This window comes from Protopterus annectens, chromosome 7.part0, assembly GCF_019279795.1.
Source record: "Protopterus annectens isolate FY-2018-M chromosome 7.part0, PAN1.0, whole genome shotgun sequence".
Lineage (NCBI taxonomy): Eukaryota > Metazoa > Chordata > Ceratodontiformes > Protopteridae > Protopterus > Protopterus annectens.
The window spans coordinates 1740660653-1740680842 of record NC_056739.1 but is presented as its reverse complement, the minus strand read 5'-3'; the positions used below and the strand labels follow the sequence as shown (position 1 = coordinate 1740680842).

The 20190-nt window shown below is 40.1% G+C and overlaps 1 protein-coding gene across 1 annotated transcript in view; it reads left to right on the top strand.

Moving 5' to 3' along the window:
* The window catches only part of VPS33B (VPS33B late endosome and lysosome associated), a 2132768-nt gene that overhangs the window by 703413 nt on the left and 1409165 nt on the right, over positions 1-20190 (top strand). Inside the window, exon 9 of the mRNA XM_044078281.1 lies at positions 9657-9761. Coding sequence (XP_043934216.1) covers positions 9657-9761 — 105 coding nt within the window. The remainder of the gene's footprint in view (positions 1-9656; positions 9762-20190) is intronic.

The following is a 20190-nucleotide window of genomic DNA, read 5'->3' as shown; positions in this document are numbered from 1 at the left end:
GTCTTTCCAGTTGCTGCAGGTGTCTGGTAAGGTACATCCCAAAAGGGGCATTGTACTCAATTATGGGCCTGATGAGGGATGAGTAAAGAGGCACGATGACCTCCCCTGATCTAGATGTGAATCCCTTCATGATTAGGTGGGCAATATAAAATGTTTTTCTAACCATTTTGTCCACGTGGTTGTCAAATGAGAGATTGCTATCAACTTGGGTCCCCAGGTCCCTAATTACTTCTTCTGTACTTAATGGATTACCACCTATGTGGTAATTTGTGGGCACTTTGTTTTTGCCAAAGGGGATGACTATACACTTTTTGGCATTTAGCTTGAGGCCATGGCTCTGGCACCAGTTGTCTGTTTCTATGAGGCCGTTTTGGAGGATGCTTGTGTCGGCTGGAGAGTCGATTATGGCGCCCAGTTTGCAGTCATCTGCGAACTTGGTCAGCCACAGTCCTTCCGTGTCTAATGACTAATTTTATTTTATTTTATTCTTCCATCTGGTTTTAAATACCATGTTAAATCAGTTTCTGTTTCCATCATCATACATTTTTTTCTTTTTCTTTTCTTTTTTCCACTTTATTCAAAATGATGTGTAATAATATTAACTAATTATACAATAATATTTTTGTAGATAGTTTTTAGGGTTCTTGTACACAGACCTGAAAAAGTGTAGAAGGACAAAAATGATGTTATTATTGTACTTAGAGAGTGGGTTGTTTGTAAAATTGTTGTGTTTTACTTACTTTTTTATTACTGTAGGTTCATAAGTAAGTACTAAGCTAGCTGCCCTTAGAGGCCATTTAAGCCTAGCCAATTTACCTTTAAAAGTGGGAATCAAACCCTGTACTTTTGTGTCTGTTAGGTAAACACCTTAACCATTATGCCAACCCCCAATCCTCCCTGAAGGAAATTAAGTCTGAAACTCAAATGCATGTCCTTGTTTAGCGACTTTAATCTTTAGATCATCCCAGTGATTTATCAAAAAACATGTTTTGTTTTATATATTTTTGATGTAAAACAGTTCCTCCACCTAAGGTTTCAAACTTGCTGTCATATATGTTAGTGGTGTTGGAGGAAGCATTTTATATCCAAAATATAACACTTTAAAAAATATCCAGGTATTTACTTTATTAGTTGGTCCCTTACTCCTAAAACTTTTGGTTTGTTGCCAGTCATTGGAAACAGAAGTAACTAAATAATGACATGCATCTGAGTTTTAGAGTTTTATTTCTTCAGAAAATTCATGCTAACACAATCCCTTTATTTAATCAAGTTTGTAATTTTATAAGAACAATAATTAAATTCTGTTCGTTTTCTGAGCCGTTGTTCCACCTTTAGATTAGGCTTTATCCAGATTTCTTAAGTTGTAAGGTCTAGATATGCTGTAAACCTCTGTACTGCTGCCAGTGTGTGATCTCACTCACTCGCCATCTCAAACACACACACATACTCCTCTGCTTCAGATAATGTATGCTAAAACAAAACATTTAAAATATGTTCCTATTTTGAGCCTTTGTCCCCTGTTTATTTTAGGCTTATCCAGATACCTTGATCTAAGAGCATACCACTCAACTGCTCAGATTTTTGCAGAATGTCCAGAGGTTTACCTTATATTTTTGGTGTTTTTGTCATAAAAATGTGTTTTTTGATAAATCACTGGAATGATCTAAAGATTAAAGTCACTAAATAATAACATACTTGAGTTTCAGACTTCATGTTCTTTCAGAAAATGCATACTAGCACAAATCCTGTTATTCTAGCAAATTTCTAAGCTTATAACAGCAATATTTAAAATGTGTCCTTATTTCTGTGCATTTGTCCCCCCAGTATATCAGGCTTTGTCCAGACGTCTTGTGCTAAGAGGCTGAGAGGTATGTCTAAGAGGCCGAGAGGTACGCAAACTTCTTAACTGCTGCTGTTGCTGCTGCAAGGGGATCACTCTTTACACTCTCTCTCTCTCACACACACACACACACACACACACACACACACACACACACACACACACACACACACACACACACACACACAGTCTCTTCTGCTTTTATGCACACATTGACACACACGCACAATTTTTTCTGTTTCACTCACTTGATCTCCCTCTCTGTTACTGTCATACATGCATACACTCTAATACACACTCTATTTTAAATGTTTTCTTTCTTTCTTATTTTACATTCGCTAAACAGCAAAAGCACTGCTTAGCAAGTTTAAAATAATGGTGGCATTTATTTTTTTTTCAGTCCGAGCTTCACAGCAGCTTAATATGCTGCCGTGAAATAGTGGACTCGTTTTTCAGGGGGCATTACGTGTAGATTAACACCCTGCTGCAGAGTGTTCGTTCTCCAATCAGGGTGTGATCTACAGGTTGCACATTCTCTAATGTGAATTAAAAGTGGAATAAAGGGTTTTGCTTTGTTTTAATTTCATATCAGAGTTGCAATTGATGAATTTCAACCTATATACTTGAAAGGATATGGAACAGTAAGGAAACTAATATACAGTAAACTCTCAGTTGACCCGCACCCATGGAGATTGGTAGAAGCCGGATAACTGTAGTTTCTGGTTTCTTGAGAATTACTATTAAAAATAGGCTGACTAATACTGTACCCTATACTGTTTGTTTGGTTTGACTTGTTCTCAGGTTGGGAAGAGAGGGAATTTATTCCTGTTTTCCTTTTTAAAACTCTAAAACTCTAAAAACGTAAGGTATGTTTTTGCGGGTGGAAAACAAAGTGCAACACATGAAAGCTGTACTGTATTTCTGTGATATTTTTTTGCTGGTTGCTTGAGTTCCGGTTAACCGAGAGTTTACTGTATTGAGTTCATAATGAAAATTATGTCCTAGAAAAAAAAAAGACTATTTTAAAAAATATATGGCTCAAAAAGGGAACTTTATTACTGTGTCAAACTTTTATTTTTTTATAGGATGGAGTAGCTTGTTAATTAATGGTGGAATGAATGGCAGTGTTTAAATGTACCCCAAAACTAAATGTTTATTTACTTGTTAAATGTATTTAACTCTAGATTATATTATTACTTGGTGAAATTTAACCAGGTGCATATGAGACTATGCCATTGGGCAGAAAGGTAAAATAATAAGCTTGTTATAAAAAGGCACTAGAAGTGGCTGTTTTGAGAGTGGAATTTTCAGAAATGATCCTTGTTTTGTGACCTGATTTGTTATCTCCTTTGAGCGAAGGGGTGAAAGCAGTAATCTACTGCCTTTATTACGACTATGCAATGCAAATGCTTTTAAGCCGTAATATAAAGTGGACTCTTTAGTGACAGTGAAGAACTGCCTTGTAGATGATCAGTATTATAATTTATTTGGTCAAGTAGCTAAATATGTCGGGTAGGCATTCTTTATATAGTAATGTCTTTCGGCTTTTCCTGGTTAGGGGTCGCCACAGCGGAACTCCGGTCCGCTAATGATTGGCAGTGGATTTTTACAGTGCTGAATTGCCAGCCCGATGCCCAACCTTCAAAGAAGGCACACCTATTCACATATGCACCTACCTGCATGTCTTTATACTTCACTTGACCATGGGGAGGACATGCAGACTCCACATAGAAGGCACTCCAGCCGAGAATCGAATGGGAGAACCACTTGTTGTGAGGCGACAATGCTAACTGCTTCACCACCGTAGGCATTCTGAATATAAGTACAACAATTCAGCAATGGCCTATGTTTGAAACTGGAAGCTTTGTGAGAGGTAGAAATGAACTTCCTAAGACTTAATCTTGAGTTAAATAATTTCATTGATTGGCAGCATAAAAAAATATGAATTACTTTTGTTTGTTTACTGTAGATATTATGAAATGTAAATAATGCCCACTTGTGTAAATAAAGATGTGAAAGCAAAGTCTGGGTAAGAAGAATTAGTGATAAATTTGGATAATGAGGACTGGAACATAATAAAGTAATGCAGTAACTGAAGAGAGAGATATGAAAGGATAGAATATCTACATAAATTATTGTACAAGTGGTGGTGATTCTACATAAATTATTGTACAAGTGGTGGTGATTCTAATATGGTAAGGCCATTTTGCCTTTTGATGATATGTGAATGCATTGAAGAAGAAAGGTGGTTATTGGTGGGTACCCCTTTATGAAAGATGAAAAATGTGCTGTGTTTTCAGTGGTTCTTGTGCCTTTTTGGACTGGAAAATAATACTAATTATGTCAAAGCAAGGTGCTCAATAAAGGGTACTGTTGTCTTCTTTGTTCCTGTTGGGATGCTGATGAGAAATCATTGGGATGAAGGTGGTCAAACATGGGCATGAAGTAGGTTGTAATATAAAGTAAAAAAGGATCTTGTGGAATTGTGTAAAAATGGATAAAACCATATGAACTATGAATGTATAAATTAAAATAGCACAAGTGAGTAGATTGTTAGATGAAGAATATCAAGTAAATTGACAAGAATGAAGGAGCATCCTAAGAGGGCAAAGGAGGGAAGTGCAGAACTTATTATCTTAGGGCAATGTGACAGGTTTGACAACCGTAGGAATGATAAATTACAAGGGGCTAAATTACATTAACAGTTTATTGAGAGTGATGGATATTTAAAAGTAAACATTAATGGGGTGCGTATGGTAGTTAAGGAAGATTGAGAGAGTTCATTAAGTTGCAGGGTGGAGACATTAAAGATGCTAGTATGGAGTAATCCACCATCCTTTTTGTCTGAGGGGGGAATAAAGAAATAAGTAAGTTAAGCTATAAAAAATTGTCAAACAGACTGATGTATCCCTGAATGGATAATATTCATTAGTTGTGAGATTTTATTGCACCAATGAAAATGAGTGACTGTGTCATAGAAGATGACAAATGTAAAACTAATGTGTAAAATTTGTGATGGAATTAAGAGAAAAATATTGCCAATATTTGTAAAATTGTTTTTCTTTGACAGCAATAAAACTGTGATTTAAAGAAAATAAAAAATAAATCACAAAGAGCCATCCTCATTTCCCTGCAGTGGCTGATGAGGTAATAGTTTCAAATTTTTGTGTTCCCACCAGTGGAGAAAATTATTTTAGTACACGCCACGAAACTCCCATTAAGTTGAAGCAGTATACATCTACATCATAGTTTTTATCTCCTAGTATATGAACAGTCTTAGCGGTAACTGCGGCAGTCAGTGAAACTTCCACTCATCAAGCATGTACTGCTAAGAAAAAAAAAGATGCTCATTTATGTCAGCAAGTAACCAGTTTCAACTGGTCAGCTTTAAGGTGATCTTGGCTTACATCAGATACTTGTATAGGTTCATAGGTTCATACTAGGCTATCTGCCCGAGGGCATTTACAAGCCTAGCCCATAGTTTTGTGGCTTACGCCACCCCTTTAGTATGGGGAACTATACCCATTATTTTGCTGTGCCTCTGTCGAGCAGTGACACTGAGGTAATCCCTGGGGTATATCTGCGATCTCCCATCCATTGGTCAAGATTTCTCTTGAACAAGGCCAGCGAGGTGCTCTGCCTCACATATACCGGGATTTTGTTCCACAGCATAGGGAGTCTTTGGGTGATGAATCTATCCCTCCAGCACGCCCTATTAATAGCCGTGTCAAGGTTTAAGTCTCCGCCCTTGTGGCTCTGACGGATCTAGATTCTTTGAGGTGAAGCATATTCATCAAATCTGGGTTTGACATGGCCTTGTATGTTAGGCAAAGGTCACCTCTGAGCAAGCGGTAAGCGACTGAATAGAGCTGGAGTTCTTTCAGTCGGGCAGCATAGGACAGATGTTTGAGACCCTTTATCCTTTTGGTGAGGAACTTTTGTGGCCTCTCCAGCTGCTGCAAGTGTCGGGTCAGATACATTCCGAATGGGGCATTGTACTCGATCATTGGTCTGATGAGTGATGAGTATAGGGAGACTATGACCTCCCTTGATCTAGATGAGAATCCACTCATGATAAGGTGGGCAATGTAGAAGGTCTTCCTAACTACTTTAGCTACATGGGTGTCGAATGACAGACTACTATCAACCTGGGTCCCCAGGTCCCTGATAACTTCTTCTGTGCTCAGTGGATTGCCACCTATTTGGTAGCTAGGGGTAACCTTGTTTTTCCCGAAGGGTATGACTATGCATTTTTTGGCATTTAACTTTAGGCCATGGCTCTGGCACCAGTTATCCGTTTCTGTGAGACCCTTCTGAAGGATATCTGTGTCAGATGTGTTTTCTACTATGGCGCCCAGTTTGCAGTCATCTGCAAACTTTGTCAGCCATAACCCTCCTGTGTTTGCTTGTACTGAAAAGTAGATGCCAAACAAGAGTGGGCCCAGGACTGAGCCCTGTGGTACACCACTTGTGACAGGCTTTGAGTCTGACATGGCGCCAGCAACTCTGATCCTGTGGGTTCTGTCACTCAGCCAGTTTGCAACCCATCTTGTGATGTATGGGTTAACATTTAAGCTGATGAGTTTTTCAATGATACCCGAGTGGGGTATTGTATCGAAGGCCTTCGCCAGATCGAGGTAGGCTGTATGGACTGCCTTTCCCTCATCAATGGCTTTGGTGACTGTTTCGAAAAAGTCAACCAAGTTTAGAAGGCATGATCTGCCTTTGACAAAGCCAAACTGGGATGGATCCAGTGTCTGCAAATTCCCTATGTCTTTATTTATGAGGTCCATTATGATCCTCTCCATGGCTTTGCAGATAAGGCTTGTCAAGCTAATGGGCCGGTAATTTCCAGGGTCGGTGGAGGCACCGCCTTTGTGAAGTGGGACCACAGTTGCAGTGCGCCACTCCCTATGATTTTGGTTTTTGTTGCTCCACATTCAGGATATGTTTCAACATCTCTTCCCATCATGGTCTGTTGAATGAAAGTCATTGGCATAGCACTGGCTGTTCTTCAGAGAAATTCTGCATCTCCGTTGGCCCAAATCCATCTTGTGACTTTAATTTGACAATTAACAGGCTTATCTGTCCTATACCTGAACCTACTGATCCAGAGACTGAAAGTTTGCATGGTGAAAACTGCTATTTTTGTTAGATATCACTTCTTCTGAAAGCATCCCAGATCTTCAGTTTCATATCTGCCGGGAACTGTATCTATAGACTTTCACATGGTTTGGATGTCTCTTAGGATTTGTCAACATTTCCTATTAAAAGAAGTCCATTCACCAGTCTCCTTTTGTCCTGGTTTAGAAACTGGGGATGGGGGACACTTTGTCCTTATAAAGAATATATTTCACATATGAGCAGGCTACAAGCTCAAAAAACACGCACAAGTGAATACATATAATGTTTACATATTCAGCCTTTATGGGTTTTTTTTTCTACCTGAAAACTTTGGAAGTCTGTGTTCTGATAATTGAAGTTTTGGATAACCGACACTTGGAAAGAGTTTACTTGGTAAACAACAAGCATCTTCCTCACTAAAGCAAAGCAAATGATCATCTGTTATATGTTCTGAAGTTCAGAACATATAACAGATGATCATTTGCTTTGCTTTAGTGAGGAAGATGCTTGTTGTTTACCAAGTAAACTCTTTCCAAGTGTATTAATGTTTGCTGTACATTTTGCCATCTGATGGGAAGTGATCTTATAGAAAATGTTCCTGCTAAAGGGCTGAATGCCTTGGTGTGTGATTTTGTTCATTCTTCAGTTCCATCATTCTGGGAGATTTATACAGTAGAGAGTTGATTATCTGAACTAATTGGTACCTAGGGTAGTTTGGATAATCAAACATACATTGAACTGGGTAAAAAAACTTCTAAAATCTTGTGTTTTCTCCATGCAGGGGCTACACTTTTCAACTATTCAGCAATTCCAGTAGTGGACAATAAAGAATATATTTCACATATGAGCAGGCTACAAGCTCAAAAAACACGCACAAGTGAATACATATAATGTTTACATATTCAGCCTTTATGTTTTTTTTTTTCTACCTGAAAACTTTGGAAGTCTGTGTTCTGATAATTGAAGTTTTGGATAATCGACTTTTGGATAATTGACGCTCTACTGTATTGCACCTCTTGGAATTCTTCCCAAAATGATTGCACTGCAGAGGGCCCTCAAAGTCAGATACAACAATGTGCTCACCATATCATATAATGTGTTTGTGTGTGTGTGTGTGTGGGGGGGTTGCAATGGGTACTCATTATCCTTCCAACATCACCCTGCATTTGTATATTCCCTTCAACCAGCAGCTGTAGAGAGAGAGTGATCTGTAATTCTGTCAAGTGTATATTTAAGTGTAAAGGGATGGGAAGTGAGTAGTGCCCTTTGTAATCACAGTGTTGAAATTTAATCTCATACATGAAGCCCAAGGAGTTAAACATTGCTGTATCAATTAAATGAAACTTTACGTACTCCTTGACTTTATATATTGCTGTTGTGCATTTTTTTTTGTTTTACTTACTTTAATTTAACTCTTTTTATCCAGGTTCTTTTTTACAAATATATATGACTTTTTGAATTGATTGTGGTTCCAGTACTGGTTATTGGAACAATGCTTACATTTTTTTCATTTGTTTGGTTGTGGGTTTATGTACTTTGTTCTTTCTTTTTGTTTTGAAAACAAAAATTGACGGTTTAACAAATATTTTTATTCTAATTTCTAGTACTCTGGTTGGTTTGGTGAACCCCCTGTATAATTGTGTCCTTGTATGCTGCCTTTTTTCTCCTATCTCACAGGTTTTATTTGCTTAGTGTATACGGGTTGAACTAAATAGCTCTTGTCTATGCATGCCATCTTAGTGTGATGCATGACACCATGGAATATGCCAACAAAAGGCAATTGTACACTGACCATGAGTATTAGAGAGAGAGAGAGAGAGAGTACATAACCAAGCTGAGGACAAAAAAATCAACTAACTTACACCCAACTAACTCTAGCCCATAAGCTTATTCTCAACCCCTCCCTCTGTCCATCCCTCTCATCTGCCTTTAAAATGCACCTACCCAATAGAGTATTAAGGTCAAACAATCAAAGCCTACTAGAAGTGCATAAACCTACACATCCCCCAGGCAAAAACCTTCTATCTTTCAGCCTAGCTCGCCACTGGAACTCCCTACCACCATCCATCCGCACCACCATTAACCACTCTACCTTCAAAAAATCTCTTCACTCACATCTAACATCACAGTGGGAATGCTCTTGCTCCCACCCTACATAACTAACTCTGTCTTCTCACCTCCCCTGCTCCTTCCTGCTTCTTCTCTACTCTTCCTATAGAATTGCATAGAATGGACTAGACAGGCTTTTAAGTTTACTTCCCCCACTATGCAACATCCTTTAGTACTACATTGTACCTTTCCACAGTGTGTATGATTCCTCTCAAATTGTTTTAATTGCTTTATTTGCTGTAGTATTGTTGTATGTTCTTCTCAATCTGTATTAATTGTTGTATTTGGACTATTTTATTTTAAATATTTTCCTTTCTCATTTTGTATAACTATCATTACTACCTGCTGTACCTATATTGTTACTGTTTCATGTATATTTTTTGCTTTTTTGGAGCTTTTCTCCCCAGGACTCCATTGAAAACGGGTTCTTTATGGCCCAATGGACTATCCTGGTAAACCAACTGCAATAAATAAATAAAAGCAAATCCCAGCAGTCACTTAATGCAGAGGTACCTATTGGAGATAACTGATATGGTAAGAACATGCTTAATATTTACATTTATATTTTTTTTGTTTCTTCTAGGATGGGGACCAGCGATGGATTTACAGTATTGTTACAGCAATACAATCATTATACTCTTTGTTTGGTCCCCTTGGAAGTGTTTTTGGAGTTGGCAGGTGTTCTAAGGTATGTGTAGTTAATTATGCTGCATACATGTGACCTGTTAAGAGTATGTCATTTGTTTAATTGATCTGGTTTTGCTGCTTGACAGAAAAAAAACTCAGGTAAGACTGTTTTTTGTGTTGTTAGCTCTTCCCTTTTAAGTAGCTCCAAATTAAGTAGAATATGACGAGACATGTATTTTCCTTGTAAGATATTCCTTTACTTGTGGCTAAAAATCACAAGTGCTACTAGACCTTCATGTTTCTTAATAATACACTTGCTAAGCTTTACGTGATCACTTGCTCTATACGTTGTCCTTTGGAGAAGTAGCCTTAAAATGGTGCAATAAAGATGACATTTTTTATTCAGGTCTACGATTATGTTTATAAAACTTGAATATCAGTTGTACAGCTCACATTTTGTTTCATTATGCTGTATCCCACTATGGAATTTGTTTTGGCAGAGAAACTTACACTTTACTATGTAAACCTGTACATCAGTCTAACAAAAGTTAGAACTTAATTTTACATTGTTTTTAAGATAGTTGGGGAGTTTGAAGCTCAATTTCTTCATCCTGTTGACACTGTTACAAGCAGCTGTAGCGGTAGCTTCTCCTTATCTGCAACATATGTAGCTTTTCAGAAATTGCATACAGGGTCAAAGCATCAGTAGTTCATTCAATTAGCAATATAATCAAACAGTACAGTGGTAATTCCTCACTTGACAGCTGTGTTAGAATCTCCCTGGGTAGCACATTTTTAGTCGTTTTCTACCTCTGTTCAAAAGCCCTATTCATAAAAGTAGTATGCAGTTATATATGTCTAGTATGTCACATAATTATATACCCACAGCTCTATGCAGTTCATAAACATATCAGTACACCAGACAAAGGTCCATATGCAACTGTGAATCTGGAAGATTCCAAGTGTGCAGTGCAATGTGCATGCAAGTGAAGGTTCACATCGCCATCTGATATTCACAAATGCATGAATTGCAGAGAACATTATGATGCAGCTGGTGCGATGTAGGGGACCTCAGATGCAGAAACCTGCACCAAAACATAAAACAGCATCCTTGCTATCCAGTGAAAACTGAAGTCCTACTCAGCAGAAGAGTAGGTTCATAAGTAGGTTAATAGGTGTATACTAGATGAACAACCACTGAGATCTTTACGACTACTGAGTGCATGACACTTGGGGGGGGGGGGGTCCAGTGTTCTCCTATATTTCTGAGTACTAGGTCCAATATGTCTGCATCTCTAGTGGGGTGTATGTATTATTGGGTCTGATAGGTTTTACAAAGTGCCAGAAGATCTAAAGTTCCCATATAAAAATCTTTTGGCATATTCTTCTTCTTTGTTCTTGATATCCACTGACAAGCTTTCCAAACTTTTACCTGCTTCCCATCAGAAAGAAGCAGTAGGGTGATGGATAGATGTGGAAATGTTTACATTTTTATCACTGTAACTCTTAAGGGCAAACCCACTTGACAAAATATCTGTTGTTTATTATTGGTGAATTTTGCAAAACTTTGACTAACCTTGAGGTTTAGGAAACCAAGCAGCAGGCTATTTTTGTGGTGGGTCTGACAACTCAGGTGGTCAGATGTACCATCAGATGTAGCTATGATGCAGTGAAAGCTTCATCCAGGGCAAAATCTACTAGATATGTCATCAGAAGATTTACATGGCTTTATTCCCAGTCTCTACCTGAGGATATAAAGACTTAGCTATTAGATTCCCCTTTTCATAGGTTCATAGGTAGGTACTAGGCTATTGGCCCTAGGGCCTATATAAGCCTAGCCAAAAGGTACCCTGGCTTTCTCCACCCAAGAAAATTATTTTACTGTGCCACTGTTGAGAAGAGCCACAGAAGTGATTCCCGGGATGAATCCACCTATCTCCCATCCAATCATCAAGATTTTTCTTGAAGAGTGCTAATGAGGAGCTTTGTTTGATATAGATAGGTAGTTTGTTCCAGAGTATGGGAACTCTCTAGGACAGGAATCTATCCCTCCAGCATGTTCTGTTTATTGTGGTGACAAGGTTTGGGTCCCTAGAGCATGTAGCTCGGAGGGATTGGGATTTCTTTAAGTGGAGCATGTCCAAAAGCTCTGGGTTTGACATAGCTTTGTATGTTAGGCAGAGATCGCCTCTGAGGAAGCGATATGCGACGGAGTAAAGCTGCAGTTTTTTGAGACTGTCTGCGTAGGGCATCTGTTTGAGGCCAGTAATCCTCTTTGTGAGCAATTTCTGCGGCCTTTCCAGTTATTGTAGATGTCTTGTGAGGTGCATACCAAAAGGGGCATTGTATTCTATAATGGGTCTAATGAGTGATGAGTAGAGGGGAACAATGACCTCTTTTTTTCCTGGATGAGAAACCCTTTGTGATGAGGTGTGCCACTTAGAAGGATTTCCTGACTACTGTGGTGATGTGATTATCAAAGGAGAGACTACTGTTCACCTGTGTCCCAAGGTCTCTTATTCCACTTTCGGTGTTAAGTAGACTACCGCCTATGTGGTAGTTCATGGGTACAGAGTTTTTACCAAAAGGGATGACAGTGCACTTTTTGGCATTGAGCTTGAGGCCATGGCTTTGACACCAGGCATCTGTCTCTGCGAGGCCCTTTTGTAGGATGTCCACATCGTTTGGAGTTTTGATTATGGCTCCTAGCTTGCAGTCATCTGCGAACTTCATTAGCCAAAGACCTTCTGTGTTAGCCTGTACTTCAGAGAAGTAGTACCAAACAGGAGAGGACCCAGGACTGAACCCTGTGGTACTCCACTTGTCACTGGTCTGAAGTCGGATTTGAAGTCTGCTACTTTCACAGTGTGGGTTCTGTCAGTGAGCCAATTGGCAACCCATCTTATGACATTTATTTATTTATTATTTTATTTTACATTTGTTGACTGGGTTGGTCTGGCTGAGCCAAAGGCTCATTTTCAGCAGAGCCCCGGGGAGAAAAGCTCCTTATTTTTGATATAATATTACATAAAAACATTTGTTACAGAATTATTTGAAATTAGCATCCAGAGTATAAAGAAACATACATATGTGTAGTTTCATAGTAAAAAATATTATAAGGTTTAGTAGACATTTTGAAACAATTTAATTTATACATTTGGTGGATATAAGTTTCATATGTTAAGGTAGATGATAGTAAGAGACTGAGAGAGGGAGGGGGAAGAAGAGGAGAGTGAGGGGGGAGGGAGGGGGGAGCAGAGAGAGGAGAAGTAGATGTTAAAAGATAGGGAATATTCATGGTGGATGACTACAGTGGTAGTACCAGTTTTCCATAAGATATTTTTGCACAGCAGTTTTGAAGTGTTTGGGATGATCAAGTGATCTGATTTCTAGGGGTAGTTGGTTCCAAGAAGTGGTAGGGTTATAGTTGTAGAGTAAGCATCCCATTTTGGTCTTTGTTTACGAATCTGTAGACATAGGGATTTATACCTAGTTTAGTGAGTTTATCTATAATTCCAGAGTGGGGGATGGTGTTGAATACCTTGGCGAGATCTAGATAGGCTGTGTGAACCACCTTATCCTCATCTACGGCTTTGGTGACCGCTTCAAAGAAGTCTGTCAGGTTTAGGAGACTTGATCTGCCTTTTACAAACCCGAACTGGGTGGGGTCCAGAGTTTGGACATTACCAATGTCATTGTTTATAAGTTCCATAGCCTTGCAGACCAGGCTCGTCAGGCTAATGGGGTGGTAGTTCCCGGGGTCCATGGTGGCTCCCCCTTTGTGGAGTGGGATAACCGTCACTGTGCACCATTCAGTGGGCACATAGCCTGAGGTGAGGTTATGATTGAACATGATACTTAGGTGGGGTACCAGTTCATTCTGTAGTTCATGTAGAATACAGCCTGTATGTTGTCAGGTCCCATGGATGCTGTGTTCTTGGCTTTGGAGAGTGTGTTTTTTACCTGTGCAGCCGTGATTACAGGAACTTTGCATTCTTCTGGTATAGAGATGGGCCCTTTACGGGATGAGAGGGGGTAAAGTTAGCACTGAACCTATCTGCCAGGATGTTGGCAATATCAGTTGGTTTTGTATATTTAGTGCCATTGTGCTGTAACCCAGAGCAGATCTGAATGTTGCCATTGAGATTCTTGACATAGCTATAGAATGCTTTGTGGTTGTCTTCAGAGTCAGTGGCGATTTTGTTTTCGTAACTAGCTTTGGTGGATTTTATGAGGGATCTCAGCTTCTTACTGAGGCTGACCAGGGACTTCCTCCAATCATGGGGTTTAACTCTTTTTTGCAACAGTTTCTTTCTTCTGTTGTAGAGTTTGTTTATGGCAGGGGACCACTAGATTGGCTTCTTTTTTGGAGGATAGCATCTTGGTTCTGTTAGGGATTGCACGATCCATGCACTCATGTAAATGCTTATAAAGTGCATTTGTGTAGGATTCCGCAGTCATACCTCTATTGTCTGTCAGCAAGGGTGTTGTGAAGTTTGCCACTTCTGTCTTAAGAAGTGTGAGGTTGGCTTTGGAGAATTATTTTATGGTGGTTTCCCTAATCGGGGGTGGGGACGGGATGTGGATGTCTAGGATGATTAGCTTGTGGTCGGATCTGACCAACGAGGAATTGACATCTGGTGTGGAGCACTGATTGCCCATATTGGTAATGACCAGGTCTACTATATTGCTGCCTCTGATGGGGGTGTGGATAAGTTGATCCAAAGCAATGGAATTTATGAATTCCAGAAAACGTTAAGCACAAGAGTTGGAACATGAGTAGTTTTCCCAGTTAATGGTGGGGTAGTTGAAATCACCCATTATTAGGGTGTTAGGTTGTACCCTAATATTTTCCAGTGTATCAAGAAATGAAGAGTGGGCATGGTGGGGGATCTGTAGTAAGCTACAATTTGGATTGCAGTCTTGCCCAGAGTTAGTTGCACTTCGATAATCTCGGACGCATTATGCCGAGCAGCTAGCCTGGAGGGGTGGATATCCTTAATGAATATGGACACACCTCCGCCTTTAGTGATTCAGTCCAGGTTAGGTGGCCAAAAAGTGTGGTATGAATTATAGCCTGATAATGATGGGGTACTCTCTGGAGCCTTGAACCAGGTCTCTGTCACTGCACAGATTTCTATGTTCTCCATTTTAAGGAGTGCCTCGATTGAGTGCAGTTTGAGGTTTAGACTTCTAGCATCGAGTAGCAATACCCTCAGATTGTGCTTGCTTGCTTGTACCTGTTACAGTGGTGAATTTGTCATTTGAACCTTGCCTAAGAAAGGCACTATAGGGGTGGCTAGAGCCTTAGCCAGTATCTGGAATCCCAGGGGCAGGCCATTTCTGGCAAAGCATTGTGGTTTGTCAATTATGTCATCCCAGGCAGACAGATACTGGATCCCCTTAGAATGACACCAGAAGTTAGCCAATTGTTGAAGTCAGTCATTTTGTCCTTGTACTGTTGTATCATTCTGGGTGATGGCAGGATGCTACTCAGGGCTAGGGTCATACCTGCCTGGGCTACGAGATCGGACAGCTCCTCCATGTCCTTTTTCATGCAGTCCATGGAGGTACGTCTCAGGTCATTCACGTCAACATGGACAACGACAGATTCATATTTGTACTTGTTGTGGAGTGACCTGAGTGCATGCGTTATGTGGCGGATCCTGGCACCCGACAGGCAGCTGACAGTAACTTTCTTCTTGTTTAGCCTGGTGAGTGGGACATCAGTGTCACCTATGACTAGAGTGTTGGGTTTGTTATTCCTTATGGGCTGTGGTTGAGTGGCACACTGAGTTTGTGGGCTATGTGTCATTTGGGTTGTGTTGGGAGGTGGAAGTTGCTTGAGTTTCTGCTTTGGAGGTCCCTGTTGCTTGGGCAGGTTTTTACTGAGAGCCTCAGCGAATGTAGGTGTGTGTTTTGGTGGTGTTGGTTTTGAGGGACTATATGGTGAGTGTGGTGTGGTGCAGGTGTTTACCTTCTCCTCTTGACTGTCTAGTCCAGTGTTGGGTGAAGAGAGCTTTGCTTCCAGTTTGGCTATATAAGTGCATCTCTCACAGGTTGTAGTGTTGGGTGGTAGGAGGAGAGGGTTGACTGTGTACATGAGGCAATTGCTGCATTGCCCCAAGATGCCCAGATTCATCAGGTAGACAGGAGAAAACACCGGGAGCTGACCTTTAGACATCCCTGGATAGGTGCTTATTTATTAAGTACTAAAAACTGTTTTTCTCTAGACAAGTGAGGAGCGTTGAGTGCTGCAGTAATTTGTAGCTTATTTAGTGCTTACAACGAGTTCTGAACAAGTGCTGAGCTTAAAGAAACAGACTTGAGTGCTGAAACTAAAAAACTGGCTAGTTCTAAGAAACAAAATTAACCTAGAAGGCTTCCCTCCAACACAGAAAGGCTTGGTCGCTCAGAAGCTTGCAAATAGTCCTGGATACAGCAAATGTGTATCTGGACTAGACTACTTACAGGAAAGGCAAGAAACAAGCTTAGAATTTTTTTTTAAGTGGAAATAGAGAAAGGAGCAGCAGAAACTAAGTGGATTGGCCTACTCAAATGTTCTCCCTGTATTAGGTAGAATGAGGTAATAACACTAGACTGGGATGAGTGTCCCAGATCAAATTTACGGTAGGGGCGGGCAACTGCAAAGCCACCAACTATAATAACAGCATACGAATAGGGAGGGAGGGTTAGAAACAAACTGCAGAAATGTTTCTCACAGCAGAAAAGCAGCAGTGAGCCTTTAAATGGAAGTTTTAAACAGATAAAGGAGCCTCTAGAGAAAGCTTTTAACTGCAAACAAGTTATATGACGTACTCCTTGGCAGGAGATCAGAACAAACAACCCAAACAGATGCTTAATAAAAGTGGACAATTTCCAGTTAATACCACACACACAGTGAAACTAGCTAGAAAAGTATGCAGTAGACAAAAGTGCTATAAATAACTCAAAAAAATAAGCAAAAAAACAGGATACTTAATGTTATATATTATAGATCCGAGTTTCCTCAGTGCCCTTCCTCCGATTAGCTTAATGTGAAGGGAGAGTTTAGCAGGGATTTACTGTTTGGTCTTGCTGTAGCAGACCTGTTCAGATCTTTAATGGAGAAAGGAAAATAATGCAAGATTTCAAGCAAAACTCTTTCACCTCATTTCCTAGGTATCAAGGAAACTACTTAGCTAAGCCCACTTCCTTTTGTAATAGAGACCCAGAATCTACTCAGAGAGATAGGCTGACACATAGGAAAACATTTCAGGTCAAACCTACAATAGATTACAAGTCTGGGAAATCTACATTTCTAGATAAATCGGTCTTACTTTCTGATGCCCCCCCCCCTCCCGTTCCACCCCTTCCTGTGTCAAAAATATTAGCCTCTTCCCTTCCAGCTTGGCAGCTCATTGCTTCAGATAAATGGGGCCTTTCTGTCATTCAAAAAGGCGACAAAATGACTTGTAAGGAGATTCCAACGTTCAGAGGCATTCCTCCTTCTCCTCCACCACCCAATAAAGTTTATTTTATTTATTTATTTTATTTTACATTTGTTTACTGGGAAAGTCTGACTTGTAATGAAGCCAATTTTCAGTGGAGACCCGGGAAGAAATTTTCTAGACACATGTCTGTAACATGGGAGGAAATCAGAGCACCTTGAGGAAACCCACACAAACACAGGGAGGACATGCAGACTCCACACAGAATGCACTCCAGCACAGAAGGCACTCCAGCCGAGAAGTGAACTGAAGAACCTCTTGCTGTGAGGCAACAACGCTACCGCTGCACCACTGCGCACATCCACCTGCATCGTGCACCTTCCCCTCCTATTCTGCAGGGTCTTCTCAACCAGGGCACTATAGAATCTGTACCATCACAACAGCTAGGAAGACTTTTGTTCCATATTTTTCCTTGGTACCTAGAAAAGGGGACCACAGAGGTCTATTCTGGACTAGGCTTACCTCAATACCTTTTTGAAGGTATTGTCTTTCAAAATGCATTCTTTTCAAACCCTTCAATTTACAGCAAGCTTTTCTGCTATCCTTGGATCTGAAGGATGCCTACCTTCATATTCCCATAGACCTTTTTACAGGAAGTTCCTCAGGTTCTCAGCTTGTTCATCACACTTTCAGATCTCTGCTTTACCCTTTGGGTTATGTATAGCCCAAAGGGTTTTCACAAAGTACCAAGCTCCAGCTATTGTTTTTGCAGGACTCTGGGAATTCAAATATTCCCATACCTCAATGACCTGCTTATACAGACAACCTCTCAGGAAGACGAGTTAAGGCATCTCAATTACACTGTCTTCCTTCTGCAGAGGGTGAGCTTCATGATCAATGCAAGCTTTTCTCTCACACGAAAAAATGCAGACTCTGTCCATAAGGCGACAAACTGGGAGCTTAAACACAGTATCTGTTGTCAGGGGGTAATGGTAATAAACACAATTTTTGTTGTGATAGGTCTTTTACGAGGAGTTGTCTATTTTCTTATGAAGTGATATTAATCAAATTAGTTATGTGATGGGCTTTGCAGAATGCGGTAATGTTGATGAGTACACAGTTGCACAATTAACCTTCTGCAGGGTAGTTGAGAATGTGTGATAATTATGGATGACGTACCCATTGTGGTAGAGTTAATAATACAGTGTAGTACTTTGAATGTATTGGATGAACAGTTCGTTGAAGTATGTTGTAAAGGGTATCAGCAAAGAATGTTGATGTGCTACATTTTTTTCAAAAGCTGCACAGGATATGCATGGTTTCTAAAAGCTGCGCATAGTCGAAGTAGTACAGGAAAGATCTCTCAGAAATGTGGGCGAGGATATTTCAAGACATAAGCTTTGCAGGGGGACAGTGTGTGTGCAAATCAGAAAATCGGTGTGCTGAGATGGTGGTTTGCCGCAAACTGTATTCTTGGAGGCAATTGACAGTGGGCAGTACAATGGTATATTTCTGGGGGATGGGGGGGGTTAAACCAAAATAGACTTACCTCTACAGCTCATCAACAATATTTTGTATTACTCCAGATCACTTATTTATGTGATTTGTATCTCATTTAATTTACAAGTGGTTACAGGGATTTGTACCTCATTTCTTTCACAAATGGTTATTATGGAATTGCATTGCTATAGCATTTTTAAGATATTGCTCATAAAAAATCAGGCTGTACTGTGAGAACACTGAAGTTTCTGTTTATAGTGTATGCTGTTGCTGTTTGTGGACGTGTGTGGAAACATTCAAGTTTCCTGTTTGCAGTGCATGCTACTGCTGTTTGTAAGTAAGTGTAGAAGTGTTATTGGGTATGTTAATGCAGGTATAGGTTATATAAGAACAAGGCTCATGTCCGTTTTAGAAGATATAGTTAACATGAAATAATTTTGAGTAGGGAAATCGGGAAGCAATTATCATGTTATCGTTGATGTAGATGGTATTGGGAAAAATGTTAGGTGGTGACTGCAGACCAGTTATTATAGCAAAAAATTAAGGGACTATAGAATTAAAAAAAACTGCTCGTGTGATTAAGCCTGTGCCATATAGAATGGTTGGGGAGGATTAAGCCTTGTAAGCCTAACCTCGCGCTAGTGAGCTAACTCTCGCCACAACAATAAATAGAACATGCTGGAGGGATAGATTCCTGTCACAGAGACTCCCCATGCTTTGGAACAAAATTCCTAACTACATTAGGCAGAGCCCCTCACTAACACACTTCAAGAGAATCCTTGATGAGTGGATGGGCAACAGAAAATGCACCCCTGGGATCACTTCATTGGCTCTTCTTGGCAGAGGCTCAGTTAATTAATCAATGGGCTGGCGAAAGCTGACACACTGTGGCTAGGCTTATAAATGCCCTCGGGCAGATTGCCTAGTACCTACCTATGAACCTATGTGTTTTTATTCCTTCCTTCCTCTTCAGTCTTGTCCTGTAAGGGTAATTCTAAGGGCTATGGTGTTCATGGCAACATCCACCTCCACGATTGCTTTTGCCAAATTTCAGATGGGAAAGACCTAGTGGTACATAAAGTCTCTCTAGTCTCAACATTGCCACCTATTGCATCCTAAGGTCCCACTACATCTTTCTCTAAAAAGAGAGTTACATTGGAAGATCTCTTAGGTGCAGCTGAATCTAGCACTACCATTTAAACCATCTGTTCCCACTGAACACAGATGTATCGGACCTAGCCTGGGGTGCTTGTGTAGGGTCCTTAGCAGTTCAGGGCCAGTTGTCCACCAAACAAAGGAGGAACACATCATTCTAAAAGAAATAAAGGCAGTTATTCAGGCTCTATAGATATTCTCTCACTGTGGTGTCCAGGTTCCTCAGAATTTACATGAACAACACTACAGTTATGTGGTATATTAAAACAAAGGGGAAGGAAAGTTTTACCAACTGTGCAGATTGTATCTTTGGTCATGGGACCAAGCTATAAAAGCAAATCTGTCTCTACAGGCAAGTTACTTTCCTTCCTAGGACAATGTTCTTATGGATGCATTAGGCAGATC